We start from the raw sequence: 14672 nt of genomic DNA, 5'->3' as shown, positions 1-14672 counted from the left end.
AGTAGAGGTCGAAGTGGATAATACATCGGGTATGTAGGAACGGAGATCGACCAGCCTGAGCCTATGATGGACTGTAATGCACCTCCTGCAATCTTGTCTAGAATCTCTCTTGCTAGGAGGCTATGTTGTGGTGTAGGAGGGAGGGTATCATTAATCTTATGTTAGTTGTCAGTCAAGGGAGATTCTGACTTATATGGAATAGAACATTCTCTCCTTCGTGAAATACTTTTTGAAGGATAAAATCATGAAGCCCCATACCACAACAGTCGGAGGTTGAAGCGGACAATATCTCATAATGCGGGAGCGGAGATCGACCTATCCAAACTACGAATCCTTGACCACAATAGATATCAAGATTGATGCTTGCATGCACGTTAAAGTATTTATATGCAAGAAAAGTATAATTTCTCACGAGCTTAAAAGTCTAATAAACAAGTCAAGAACATTAATTTAAATGGTAATGCGGGAAAATTCTTCTTTTAATTTATTCCGACTTAAGCAATCACATGAACAATAAATAAATAAATAAATAAATACATAAAATTATAAGAAAATACCACAAAAAGCCATGACCTTCGTTGCCATTTATCTGGTCTCGCGCATTAAAACTCCATGCATGTAAAACAAACCAAGCCAATGCAATCCAGCAAACGTTTTTCGAACTTGACGAGCCATGGTTTCTGCCCAGATTAATTTCATGGTAGGGTCTGACCATGGGACCGCTTAATCATGTCATGATCAAATGTATCGGAGCACAGCTCACCGCAATAATCTGATAGAAAAATTAAAGCCTAGAAAGTAGGATTAATTGATGGCATGCATAAAGTGTTAAAGTCCGGACCAAAAATGATTACACCCCACGTCGGCGGTATATTCCGTGAGCTCCATGCTCGTAAGTCAGCACGTGCCGATTTGAAATGTCGAGTTGGGCTTTTCTTCATGTCAAAATCGTGAGATCTACGTCATGAAATTGTCGCACCCTCTTTAGAACTTTTCCACCTTGGGTGCATCATGATATCAAAATGAATTCTAGCTTCTTCCTCCTCTCAATTGAGCCACCCGCCAAGGTCATGTCTTTTGGCCTTGGACATGCATGCATTCATTCATTCGGTACTGGATGTGCATGGAGGGAGGGACAGCAAGAGAGAGGGACTCGGACTGAATACAGCTCAAGCATCATGCAAAATGTGGGGACAAACCTTTCTTTCTAGTGGAAGTTAAAATGATAGGGGATGGTGAAATGAAATGGACCACAGCAACAAATGGCAGAAAAAGTTCTTTCTTTACATGGTGACAAGGGACATTTCCAGCGAGGCAGAGAGAGACCTTATTGTTTGGAATATATGAGAGAGAAGAAATGAGGCTCCATATCTTTTTATCTCAACGCTCTCGGATCATGATCCCTTGAAATGGAAGTTTTTCTTGCGGGGAATGGGGGGCCATGCAGGAGAAGTGGAACACTTTCTTCAAGGGAAAAGGACGTTTGTTTGTCTGCTCGTTCGCTCTTTTTCCTTCATGCATAATTCTACGATAGCTGTCCTGCCTAAAGACTGCCGACGTTGTGGATATGGCTTTCAACAATAAAATGAAATGTCGGCATTCCTGCAAAAAAAAAAGAAAAAAAAAAAAAAAAAAGGTCTTGTTTGGGCTTGTGAATGATTAATTAGCATGTACCTGGCTGAATGCTATAATAGTGTCATCATTGTTGAAAGCAGATTTTATCATACCTTGTTCTTCTGATATTACAAAATTCAAAGAAAGAGTACTTAGACCTGAGCAGACATGCAATTAATTAGCAGAAGATTTGAGCTATTCATGCGGACCAAGAATTGAAACTGGTGACGGTCATATGTGAGACTAGTTGGCTTGATGTTAATGAAGATTAAATGAACACTCGATGAGTAGATTTTGTGATCACAGTACAATATTTGCATGTCAACAAAGAGAACGATCCATCAAATCTATTTCTATATGAATAATATTGCACTAAAAATCAAAATGATCATAATCAGTATGGACATATATATGTCCACGCGTCTCTCATTTTATAGTTAAGTTAATGGCAAAAAGGAGAGCTTACTTTAAAATATAAAGAAAAAAAAGAGTAGAAAAAGTTTCTATGGTCAGATTATGAAAAGAATTATGATCGGCTCATCATCATCTGTCACATACATATATTGAAACATTCATAAAAAAAGAGACGATTATGTGATTCTTATTTAAATTATTCAAATATATTTGGGATTTATCGATTTTTTTTTTCTTAATATTTTAACATGCGTGCGTAAGTGCGTGCGGTCATCCATCTTTTGATAGATGTTTTTCAAACATGTTCGATCATAATTTTTTTTATGATCGATCTGATTATAAAAATTTTATTCAAAGAGAGCATTGGAGAAATAATTATCCAATCTAAAAAAGAGGATTTCATGGAAATAAGAATCATTTATTATTAAATATATATATATATATATATATATAAATAGTTAGGATAAAAAAGAAACCATAGTTTTATGCGCCGGACAAACATTTGAAGACAGATTTTGGCACTATGTACTACTATGATCTATAACCACTCCATGAGGCTTCTTTAATTCTTGACATGACTTAGGTGAAAGGATGACTCCGTCTTAACTATCTTCCCTAATAAAGCAGGGTGGCGGTCTTTGCTTCCCTTCCCTTAAAATAATAATAATAATAATAAAACTTCATATTAACAAGAGAAGGACATCCTATGTCAACTTAATTATAAAAAGGCAAAGTACCAAATGATCAATTTGCTAATTACTATCATGACCCTTTTTGTTATTCCTTTTCATATGTACATATTTCCTTCATTGGAGCCATGGTATTCTTTTTGCTAATTAGAAAGAAATATCAAGGCAATGTAGCATGCACACCGTTATTGGCATAGTTATAAAATTATTATGATGCCCTTGACATACACGTCCTTGGTTGGGAGTTGGGACCAACATGGTCAACCCGTGTCAAGTTGGGAATCAACCATTCAGCCATTTTCAAAGGCCGAGGTACAAACATACACCCAAGCCAATCCTCTGCATGTTTTCCAATCAATCACTCAAATGCCAGGAAATTGAATACTGTTGTACCAACACACGAATTTGGATGATCTTTTTTTTAAAGAAAACAAGAGGCAGGAATATTTTAGTACTCTGCTTGCTAGCGGGCCTTGTAAAGGAATTTAGCACCAAGTAGGAATGGTTGTTAGAGAGAGGTATTGGAAAAACTTAAATCCTATGTGGGACTTGGGAGGATCCGCATGTATATATAAACTTACATAAGTCATGCATTTGTTAGATTTTTCGATCAATTTTTTTAGATGAGATATTAGATCATCGTAAAAGATATTAGAGTAGATATAGTTCATAACCCATGTAAATTAGAGAAAATTATAACATGAGCTCATTTGAATTGATGACGAATTAATCATAAAATTTATGATCAATTTTGTATCATTTATGAATAAATTTAAATCTTTAATCTTATAAGGACATTATGGCTCATAAGGAAGAAGCATGAAAAGATTCATATGGATGTATTTTCAGAGCCAAAGAATCTAATACTCCTTAACTAATTTTTTGGATGAGTTTTTGAGTCATTATAAGAGTGATGTGACTTCATATCGTACCTCCATAATCCATTAGCATCAACGTTGTTGTTGTTATTTAACCATACAAGTTGCAAAGATCATGTACAGACAAAATATATGCATAACATAACCTTAGAACCGTATAACTCGCATGGAATCTCTCTGTGGCATTATGAACTGCCCAAGAGGACGGCGGAAGGCGAACAGCCAACGAGGCCCACCATTCACTTTCGCCCAACGTGGATCTCCTCACATCGCATCCATAGCTGTTAACCTTCCAACCATTGGACCCCCCCTCATGTGTATGGATTTCAGTGCCACAGTTCCAATCCAATCGGGACGTCCCCTCATGATCAGATGGGTATAATAAACAAGACACCACACACTGCTGTAGAGATGAGGTGGATTCGATAACTACATTCCATACACTGTACTGTTCAATCTTGTCAAGCAGTATATGGTTGTCTGTTAGCCACCGGAACGAGCGGCTTGTAAGCATTCCACGAGTCTTTCGTGAAGCCAAAGGAGTTCTTTTCCTGGCGACCGTAATGCTGCATTGATTGCAATGTATTCAAGCTAGCGTTCTGTTTCTACAAAACGGGACATAACCAATTGCACGGATTTATTAGCCTGGATGTCTTCATTTGACTTGAGAGTGCTTGAAAGAGGGTTCACAATTGTAACCAAAAAAAAAAAAAGGGTTCACAATGGCTTTACAACTTCATGGAGCTTGGTGTGCATTTTTACGATAAGATGCCATTCATCAACTAAAAGATTTCGATTATATCTTTTACACAGAAGAATGATTGATCTATTTTTGCAGCATTAATCATTGGATCGCATCTTGCATAAATTTCAAGGCAATCCAATCTCTTTCTTCCAACTGTTGAATGGATTTCGAATCAAACATTGTGCAATCCAATGGTTATCATGATGAAAAAAGAAGAGTTATTTTTTCGTGCAAAAGATATAACCCAAATCTTTAAAAAAAAATATGAAATATGCGTGTATGCATGGATCTCCTAATGTTGATGATGTAGGACAGTGGGACTCATAAATGACCAAGTAAATATAGGACACAAGTACTGTCATCAAGCATATGCACCCATTGGTAATTGTTCAATTTTTGTGCATGAATAGTGAGGATATGTTAAAGAAACTAAATGTGGTGACGACAAGGAATGGTTCTATCAATGTTTCTGGAGTTCCTATGAAGCAATAGTATTAATAATTAGAATCTCTATATATGATCATTGGATACACTCACCATCCATTAGTGCTTGATTAGTGTTGCTGATCTCCTATGGAGCACTTTAACACCAACTCCACCTTTGCCCTCACCAAAAATAGATTAGCTGCTTTTATTAACATTGTTAGGTAGTTTATCCATTTAAACTTTGGAAATTAATGTTGAATTTATGCCGACTTCAACATTATAATCATTGGTGAAATTGTTCCGACCATAATCAAATATTATCGACATAAGCATCCTTAATGCTTAAATATTTTGCTGAATACAATTAATCATGAGATGAATATTAGTAAGTATTCATTGTTGGCGGCCATCATTTGCTTGATAATAGTTATACAAATGATGCTCGTCTTCTATCTTTTTGACCCCCAAAAAAAAAAGACAACCATCATTTGTGTAACTACCGAATTTGAGACAGATGATCCACATGCATTGAAGCAGACAATTAGTAAATGACTACAATATGACTCGAATTGCATTGCTTGAATTAATAGTAATGGCAGGTAGAACTTGTTCACATATGCTCTTTTTTTTTCTTTTAATGATATGTTCACATATGTTTTCTATTGATTGGTGTGTAGTTGAAGGAACTAGGAAGTATCCTTGTTCTAATTGTCAGGGAGACGAGAATCAGCTGTCATATACTAAAAGTCACCACCCTACCAACCCAAAAAGCATTTCATCTTTCCTCCATCCGTCCTAACACTTCAATAACCTTCATTGCAGAACTCCTTCCTGAATTATTTTCTTGAGCACTTTTCCTGTTGTTTAAGGTACCTACACACCCCACCTATTTCAATGCAAGAAACTTCAAGCCCAGCTTAAAACCCCACTTGATTGCTTCACCGGCTGTGAGCAGTACCTCCTTCTCTCTTTCCCCCTCCCTCCATCCTCCCCTCCCTCCTTCAGTGTTAAAAACATCATATCATTTTAGCCAAGAGGAAGTTCTTCTATATTCTCTAATATTCCTTGCTAAAAGTCAGATGGTTTGTCTGGTCCGCCAATAGCCCCAGCGTCTCCAAATCTGAAATCACCAAAAACAAACAGAGTTCTTGGCCTTCCATTCAGAGAATGGGACGGCATCCGTGCTGCACCAAGCAGAAGCTAAGGAAAGGCCTGTGGTCACCTGAAGAAGATGAGAAGCTCTACAACCACATCATTAGATTTGGCATTGGCTGTTGGAGCTCCGTGCCCAAGCAAGCAGGCATGTTTTAATTTTGTACCCTCATTAAATTTTCCCCGCTTTCTCTTCTAAGCTTTCAAACAAAATGCTCTCTCTTTTACTTCTTTCAGGACTGGAAAGATGTGGGAAGAGTTGTAGGCTGAGGTGGATAAATTACCTAAGGCCAGACCTTAAGAGAGGAAACTTCACGCAGCAGGAGGAGGATTTGATCATAAGCCTGCATGAAGTTTTAGGCAACAGGTACTGATCGATCCAAAGACTTTTCTTTTAGAGCTACATTTTTCTGTTCGACAGCACAAATAGGTGTCCAATCTTTTCCGGTTTTCTGCTGCAGGTGGTCTCAAATTGCAGCACAATTGCCAGGGAGAACCGATAATGAGATCAAGAACTTTTGGAATTCGAGCCTAAAGAAAAAGCTTAAGCAGAGAGGGATCGACCCAATCACCCACAAGCCATTAAGTGAGACAGGAGCACAAGAAGAGAAGCCGAAACCCTGCGTGAAGCCCATCTTCAATCCATTCGCCTCATTCGAATACCAAGCAGCTTTCAATCCAGTCGAGACCAACGCAAACTTGTTCCACCAATTCCAACAAACTTACAGACCTCTAGAGCAGAACGAATTCATGATGAATTTTGATAACAGTTTTACCTCAAGACCCAACTCAGTGTATTGCGATTATGGTGAAGCATTAGATATTCCGGACAGTTGTGGAATCCAAGAGAGTTTGAACGATGGCAGCAATTGGAACTGCAATATAGCAGCTCAGATGAGCAGTGTGCTAGGAAATGAGGTCTTGAATTGGTGTTCTTCTGAGATTAAGTTGGAATCACCAATTCGGACAGAGTTCGAGGCTTATAAGAAGAGGCTGAATCCATGTCCAGGACTTCAACATGTGGAGAGTTCAGAAGAATTCAGTAGCTATCTAACGACATCGCGGTCCCAAGATCTATCTGATGCATGCTTCGATATTTCTCGGGGGGAGCTGGCTTGTGAATTGAAAGGGAATTTTCTTAGTTCTTAACACCCCCTTCCCCTCCCTCTATTTGTCAGAGATGTTGATGGAATAACGTTTGCAGAATTATAGGTGGATCTTTTTTTAAATTTTTCTCACGTCACTTTGTTCCATAGGCCAGAAAAAAGCACGAATAATGTATTTACAGAGGTGTGTATGATTTCAAAGCATTGTTATTTTGTAAGTAGTGGGTTTGCTGAAATTGCATCATCTCTTCCTTTCATGTGTCATATGCTTCTGTCGAAGGTTATGAGGATTGATATATTAACATCATCATTTCTAAATTTCCAGATTTTTCAATTAAATTTCAGCATCTGAATTCATTGGGGTTCCAGAAGCAGCCCCCCATATGTCATCGCCTCCTCACCTCTGTTAATTACCATTTGTTCCACCAGTTGCTGTTCCCTTTTCTGAACTCGGTTCTTGTTTGGATGCTGCGTCACTCTGTTAGGCAGCAACGTCTTTCTTTTGATTTCTCATAAGAAAGGTTGGGTGGTTTCCACCTTCCTTTACTTTTTTATGTTATTATGATTAGAATGTCGACATGATTGATTGTTTTAGCATTGCTGTCAAGCTACTATTGTATCATACTTCTAACTAACGAAAACACACAATATTGTTTAAAATCTTATTGAATATAACACAGGTAACAAGTGATATCCCCTGCAAGCACCATCTTATATGTGCCATCATAGTGGCAGCAACAACAACACACACATAAGAACATAAGAGACAGACAAGGTCATGGTTTTTGTATATGATCTATCTTTTTCCACTCATGGTGTTAAAGCACATGTGATGAATGAGGTACGGGAAGAAGGTGGTTGCGTATTCTTTTCTTCTCTTTATTTATATGTTGCGTAAGAGGACGGAGGCAAGCTGTTGCTCGTTGCTTCTAAAAGCTCACCTAATATCCTGCCATATAGAACTAGAAAGGTTGTATCACCGACAGATCTTAGGCGGATTAGAGCCTCTCTTTTTTTAATAAGATACCCTTTTTTTTTTTTTTTTGTCAGACATCTTTTCAAATAAGAAATGTGGTGGAGTGCCACCTCTTAGAATCAAAATCTCCACGCTCTTCATAGTGCATGCACCTAGCTAGAAGAGGAACGCCAACCAGCAGACCCTAGTTCCACCAACATAAAGTACATCTAAATATGATGGAGAGAAATGAAAGAGCAAATTTTTTGGAAAAAGGTTATTTAATAGTTATGTCTCTCACAATTGCAAGCATCGGATGATCCCAACACTAGCACGTAGTACTCAGCTCTAATTTGTAAAATATATGTTTTCTTATGGGAAAAAAATATATATCGAATTTAGTATTAAGTAAGGTTAATTCTTCTAATTTTCCATCTATTATCCATGCAAATAGCACGATTAAAGGTGGAGTATTCACGTTATATTGACGGTCCACCTATAGAAATATTAAATTAATCTAGATCTAATCTTCACTAATGCTAGGATAATTCTGCAAAGTGTAAACTATGCGTTGTAGCATTGTTTAGATTACCTTCGTACCAAGTTAGAAAGTATGTTCTGACGAGCAATTGAGGAAAGCCTCTTTTTAGCTCAAGGGAGAAGAAAAAGAAAAGCAACTAGAGGGAGGATTCCTCAATTATGATCATGAATTTGTAAATTATTAATTCAAAATATGGACATACTATTCCATCTATCAATCCAAGTTTTGACGATTAGCAACATGCCATCCGTCCGTTCGTCCGTCATGCTCTTCACAAAAGTAAGAAGCAAAGAACTAATAGATTCAAAACAGTGATTTTAGCCAAGTCAATGGTAAGACAGTGCAATATAACCAGCCCCACCTCCACTTTATAGGATTGATGACTGCACTCTCCATTCATTTTTATAACAACGATGGGAGAAAAAAAAAGAGGAGAGAAGAAAAGGAACTGGACTTGGATAGTTGGCCAGTTTAATATAGTTCAATTGTAGCAGGCTTTTGCTAGGCTTACCTTTTTAGGTTTCTGGTTCACTAGCTTCAGACACATCCATTTTTATATCACATAAAGTGGGAAACACATCTTTGCAGATCTCAACCCAATACAAAGCATGTGACCCTAATTAGCATGAGATCCTTAGTTAGGTGCATCATTAAGTGTCGGCACCAAAATACTGAAAGCATTAGAAGCAATCGCTCGCCTCGAGTATATGCTTACCCATGTGATCTACACCGGACTTATCTTCAAAAGCGCCAAATTTGAAAGCCTGCAGTCCGTAGAGGGAGCATTTTGTTCTTCTGGAGCAAAATATTCTTCGGCCATCGATCACCACTTGAATTCTTTTCTGGGTCAATTAAAATACTACATCTGAGCAATGTCAAGTCAACCGACCAATTGTCGGCAGATGGCCCAGCCGGAACACCATTCAGCAATCACTTTGTTTGGGCTGCTGGAGATCATGATTAAGGTTAAAGGGAGCATAAAACAATTTGAGCATGGAATCTAGCAAATTGTAACCATGAAATTTGGAGTGGAATCAGTGAAACAGGATTTCTGGGGATGTGAAGATTAAAAATAATCCTGCTCACAGGATCTCTCAGCACATGGAAAAAAATCGAGCACTGGTTTCTGCCTATTGTTTCAATTTGTCTTATTACTTGGTCTCTTGTGCTTCCCTCACTTGTAGACTCTTCTCAATCTTTTCCACGAAAAAGATTGCCACTAGCACTGTTCTTCCAGTGGGATCACAGGAAAAGAATTTAGATAAATGTTATGGCATGTTAGTACCATGACCGGCGCCTCCATTAACTATTTATGCTACAACGTATACTTATGAGACAGTAGTTAGCGTTCGGCACATACCTTGCACATGTCCGTGAGTGAAAGAGGGAGAAGAGAGGAGAGATTTTTGAATCGGAGTAATTCATATAATAATATTTTAGAGTTTAGAGTTTAGGATTTAGAATTTAAGTTTTAGTGTAGAGGATATTGGATTTTAAATTTAGAATTTTATAGCTTAGGATTTAGGATTTAGGATTTACAATTTAGGATTTAGGACTTATGTTTTAGGATATAGGATTTAATATTTAGGATTTAGGATTTGGATATTAGGATTTAGGATTTAAGATGTAGGGATTCGGTTTAGGATTTAGGATTTATGATATAAAATTTAGTATTTAAGTTTTATGATTTAGGATTTAGAATTTAGGATTTAGAGTTTACGATTTAGAGTTTGGAATTTAGGAATAGGCCTTGGACTGCAATGGCTTTAGGCACACAATATGACCCAAGATATTCAGAATATCACTCAATATCTGCTTAACTTAAACATGGGCCAGGTCGGCCGTCCTTTGCTGGGTCCATGAATTATCCTGGCCGCCCATAAAATACTTGGGCTGGGTCAAGCCCATGAACAAAGTCTCCAGGTTTCCACCTTTATTTACATTTTGCTGCAATTCTACATTCCGACCGAGGCGATTGACACCGAATAAAGAAATCTGGGGAAATGAGACCAGCACAACAACTAATTGAGCAGATTAAGAAGTGAGATAATAATTCCAAAAAAAGAAAAAGGTGAGATAATAAACAAGATATGATACGGGCGGTAGAAATTACCCACAAAAGCAGAGAATCAAGCTTTCATTTATCCACTGCTTTTGATACACGGATGGAGTGAGTTTTAAGTTTGAATTGGAAAAAGTTATTTTGGACTACAATCCCATTTACGAATTATAAATCTCTAATTCGCTTTATAGCTAAGCATCCCATCATCAAGAACATATAATAATATAACGACCACAAGAACATATGACTTTATTGATTCGAAATGAAATCACAAGACAGAATGCCAGTACACTAAGGTTACAACTTACAACAGCATCGCACCTCTCTCTGTAGGCACTCAAAAAATGAAAAGAAAGGATACATACAGGACAGTAGGAACAGCTAGCTTCATATTTCTTCTCAAATGTATAAGTATATATATTTATGTGGTTCGTTACTCGATTATTAAGAGTTAACCTTCCTGCAATTCTTCCGAATCTCTCCCCTGACACCAGTGAGTGGGGTGATGTTTCCCATCTTAATCATGGACTTGACGAACTGCTCCATGAAGAGCTCGCTGTTCTCAGCATACAGTTTCACCAGCGCCATTGTTTGTGGATTCCTTGTGAATAACACCTGGTCCGAGTTCAACAGACCCTTGGAAGCCATGATATTCTTGTAGTAATAGTTGTCGAACTTGGTGGGGCTGACCAAATCTAGAGGGAAGAGGTTGTTGTCGCCACCGGATCGCGGACAGCGTGATCGCAGCTGGGAAGCAAAGGATACCTCCAGGGTGCTATCGGCGAGCCCGTTGCCCGTCTGGTTGTAGAGCCTCTGTCTGAAGCTGGTGCACCTTGATTGGCCAATGGTGTGGCCACCTGCGTTGGTACACCACATCAACATGGATATGAGGCTTGACTCCATACATACTCGCTAGTATATATTAAGCTGAATCAAAATTTTAGCAACACTAAAATGAAACGAGTCCAAATCAAGATGTCATTTTTAGCAGGTAGAGCAACCGATTTAGGACGGCAAAGTTATTATTATGGAAGGAAATTTGGAATTTGGAAGAGCCAGAAGAATTTAGGCTTGCCTGAGAGTGCAACGAGGTCGGCAAGGTCGAGGCCTTGGAGCTTGAACTTGGTGATGATGGTGGGTAGTGTGTTGTTTGGAGCCGGAATGTTGTTGTTGGAGCCGCTTAAGCTTGCACCCAAGGAATCCCTCCTCCCAAGTGGGACAACCCAGCTAGGACCACCAGCCTGTTTGCAACCAATGCACCGCAAGAACGTTAGTTCAACTCAAGGGACTTTTTTTTTCCGTGAATAAAAAAGTTATCTAAAAATTTATATTTTTATAGTTAAATATTTTTTAGATAATATTTAGATATAAATATTATTTATTTATATTTTTTTATATATGAAAAAGTGATTTTGAAATTTATTATTCATGTACTTTTGCATTATTATTTTCTGAATAAGTTGTTAAAAAAATTTATCCATATTTCTCACAATATCTTTTATGCATTTTATATTTGGAGAAAGTAGATGACTGAGTTATTGAGTATTGAATGATGAAGGCATTGAAAATGAGGATGAAATATTTTAAAAATAAAATTAAATACCTACTTTACTGGCTGATCAGAAAATAATTTAGCCACCTTTTAGGTGGATAAAATTTTTTTCTCATTTTATAGATAAATGTTATTCATGAAAAAAATTTTATCCATCTTGAAAAGCATGAGAATATGAATAAATTGGTCTATGAGAAAGTTGACCAATTTTTTTATGATACTTATCTACAAAAGAATGGATCATAAAGATAATTCTGTCAGTTTAATTACACTAGCGGTTAATTTTTATGCAGTGATTCTACATTCCTTCTATCTTATAAATTATATCGGAAGTTAATGCAAGACAAATTCAACAAGGTATGATAGTCGCATTTTTAGTTTGCAAGGCACACTAGAAATAAATATACTTTAAAGACAAAGTCTAAAGATTAGAATTGATAATGGGCTGGGCTTCAACGATGAAAATGTCAATTTTTATAAAACTTTGGCTTAAAGACCAACCACGATGAAGGGAAATTCTTTATGTATCGTGGATGGTGCAGAATCGTATGTACCACTAATGATGATTGGCTCAGGTGCGGAGTTGGAACGTAATATATAATTTTTTTTTTTTTTTCTTCTGATCTTTTGCATGAGCCAATCATTTTGAATAGTGCATATGATTTTGTACCATCAATGATGCACAAAAAATTTCTCCCAGGATGAATATGGTTTAACTCCAAGGCTCGTATCATGATCCACTGAAGTAAGTGATCAAGGACAAAGATGGGACTTACCAGAACAGTAGAATCTCTAGCAGCAAGAGCTAGGATGTCAGCACAGGACACGGTTTGTGGGCACTCCTTTTCTAATGCAGCCTTGATCTCATCGATGACCTCGAACCCTCTTGCCGAGTTCCGGTTCGGATTAGCCCGCTTTTCGCTAATGATACTTCCGCTGCTATCCAACAGGAGAGATGCATCACATCCCTACAAAAATAAACAACCGACATCCGTTAAAGTTGAAATTATAAAATAATCTGATTCCACTCATTTCTACGAGGATGAATGACTGTAATATGTCCCTAGACATCTTTCATTTTGGTTTGATTACTTGGCTAATGATACAGGCCAAAATACCTTTATAGGTCAAAAAAGAGGATAATTTGGTCATTCTATGCAAAAGCTAGAGCATCTGTGGGGGAGCAAGGAAGATGGGTCAATCATGCAATCAGTAATGGATGTTAATTAAATGGTCAGAATTGACATATCAAAATCTATGCAACCAAAACGCACTAGGACGTAGAGGATATTATCCTTACTATTAAAAAACGTCTCAAAGACCGGCTTTGACCAAAGCACTCAAGTGCATGGCTAAGTCCCTATTTATAAAGGCAAAATTATAATTACCAAAAAAAAAAGGCCAAATTATGACTCCTTTTGTTTTTTTTTTTTTTTGAATGGAAAATTATAACTCTTCTATGGAGGAAGTTAGTTCCTTATTTGAAAAATGGTAAGCGGGGGAACCAGAACCTTAACGAAGCAGTCATGGAAATGGAGCCTCAGCAAAGAAGCGGCCATTCTGGTCTCCTTAGCCACAGCTTTGGCAACGACGGACTTGACAATCTCCTGAGCCTTCGGGCATGAGTGGTCATAATACTGCGGGTAGAGGTACCCACCACCACTAGCAGCAAAGCAAAGAGGAACGAGAGCAAGAACTGAGAAAATTACTGCGAAGTTGTTGGACATGGCCATTTTGTCTCTCTTCTTCCTCTTCTAAGGAACCTACACTCTGTTCTAAGAAGGAAAGCAAGCCGGAGAGAGAGAGAGAGAGATGCTGAGAGGTTTCTATATCTCCTGTGATGGAAAGGAAGAGGGATGGCTGGGTATTTATAGAGGAGAAACGAATGATGCCTTGAGGGAAGCAGGGTGAAGAGAAGGTAAATGAAGAGTCGGTGGCCACTATAGCTTCTTGCTACTATTCTATGAAAGGGCAGGTTTCACTGGCCCACCGTGGCTTCATGGCAATGGATCGGTAGGAAATGTTCAAAATGCCCCTGAATCGATTGCTCTCATTTTGACTTCATCTACAAGGTATTTGTTCAGTCATTATGACCAAACCCAAGCTTTTTGAAAAATCGGCTTTCATGTCTAAAAATAGCCCTGCCCATATTTGTATACTTGAGCTATCAAACGTATTCTAAGGACTTCGAAAAGAATAGAACAACAAGATAGGAGAACTTGTATGAAAGCATTGAAAAAGTGGATTTCGTATTGTAATTACGATTAGCTTGTTTCATTTAGCTAGCACTTAATTAGGAAAGAAGATTCTGAGGACGACGCATAAGATTTAGTCCTACATGAAATAACTTGCGGAGGATGAAAAGGTTGATATAGATGATTGGACTCAAGATTTACTAGCTTAATCTTTTAGGTGGAATTGGGTTCTGACTTGTCTATCAAATCCTTCCGATATTAGAACTTTTCATCTCTCTAATGCAGAAAACTTGCAGCAACTACAAGAACTTTGTAGAAGGAAGTTTGGGGTTTGCATTTAAAC

The 14672-nt window shown here is 37.7% G+C and overlaps 2 protein-coding genes across 2 annotated transcripts; one reads left to right on the top strand and one right to left on the bottom strand.

The window, feature by feature from the left end:
• The first annotated feature begins 5790 nt into the window (after positions 1 to 5790).
• Positions 5791 to 7281, top strand: LOC105056223 (transcription repressor MYB6). The gene is made up of 3 exons (XM_010938343.4): positions 5791 to 6066; positions 6156 to 6285; positions 6380 to 7281. Exons 1-3 carry the CDS (start codon positions 5934 to 5936, stop codon positions 7065 to 7067), a joined length of 951 nt encoding a protein of 316 aa, XP_010936645.1. The 5' UTR covers positions 5791 to 5933; the 3' UTR covers positions 7068 to 7281.
• Positions 7282 to 10807: 3526 nt separating this feature from the next.
• Positions 10808 to 13989, bottom strand: LOC105056224 (peroxidase 72). Its single transcript, XM_010938344.4, has 4 exons — positions 13646 to 13989; positions 12911 to 13102; positions 11658 to 11823; positions 10808 to 11439 (listed from the first exon to the last, which is right to left on the bottom strand). The coding sequence occupies exons 1-4, from the start codon at positions 13865 to 13867 to the stop codon at positions 11027 to 11029; spliced, it is 993 nt and encodes a 330-aa protein (XP_010936646.1). The 5' UTR covers positions 13868 to 13989; the 3' UTR covers positions 10808 to 11026.
• Positions 13990 to 14672: the final 683 nt, after the last annotated feature.

The sequence above is a fragment of the Elaeis guineensis genome, chromosome 13 (genome assembly GCF_000442705.2).
Source record: "Elaeis guineensis isolate ETL-2024a chromosome 13, EG11, whole genome shotgun sequence".
NCBI classification, from domain to species: domain Eukaryota; kingdom Viridiplantae; phylum Streptophyta; class Magnoliopsida; order Arecales; family Arecaceae; genus Elaeis; species Elaeis guineensis.
The sequence above is the reverse complement of the archived record's forward strand: the minus strand, read 5'-3'. Positions and strand labels throughout refer to the sequence as shown.

Coding starts and splice junctions, on each gene's coding strand:
- LOC105056224 (XM_010938344.4), bottom strand. CDS start 13,867: ATGGCCATGTCCAACAACTTCGCAGTAATTTTCTCAGTTCTTGCTCTC. Junction 11,824..12,910: donor CTAGAGATTCTACTGTTCTG/GTAAGTCCCATC, acceptor GGTTGCAAACAG/GCTGGTGGTCCTAGCTGGGT. Junction 11,440..11,657: donor CGACCTCGTTGCACTCTCAG/GCAAGCCTAAAT, acceptor GTACCAACGCAG/GTGGCCACACCATTGGCCAA.
- LOC105056223 (XM_010938343.4), top strand. CDS start 5,934: ATGGGACGGCATCCGTGCTGCACCAAGCAGAAGCTAAGGAAAGGCCTG. Junction 6,067..6,155: donor CTCCGTGCCCAAGCAAGCAG/GCATGTTTTAAT, acceptor TACTTCTTTCAG/GACTGGAAAGATGTGGGAAG. Junction 6,286..6,379: donor CATGAAGTTTTAGGCAACAG/GTACTGATCGAT, acceptor TTTCTGCTGCAG/GTGGTCTCAAATTGCAGCAC.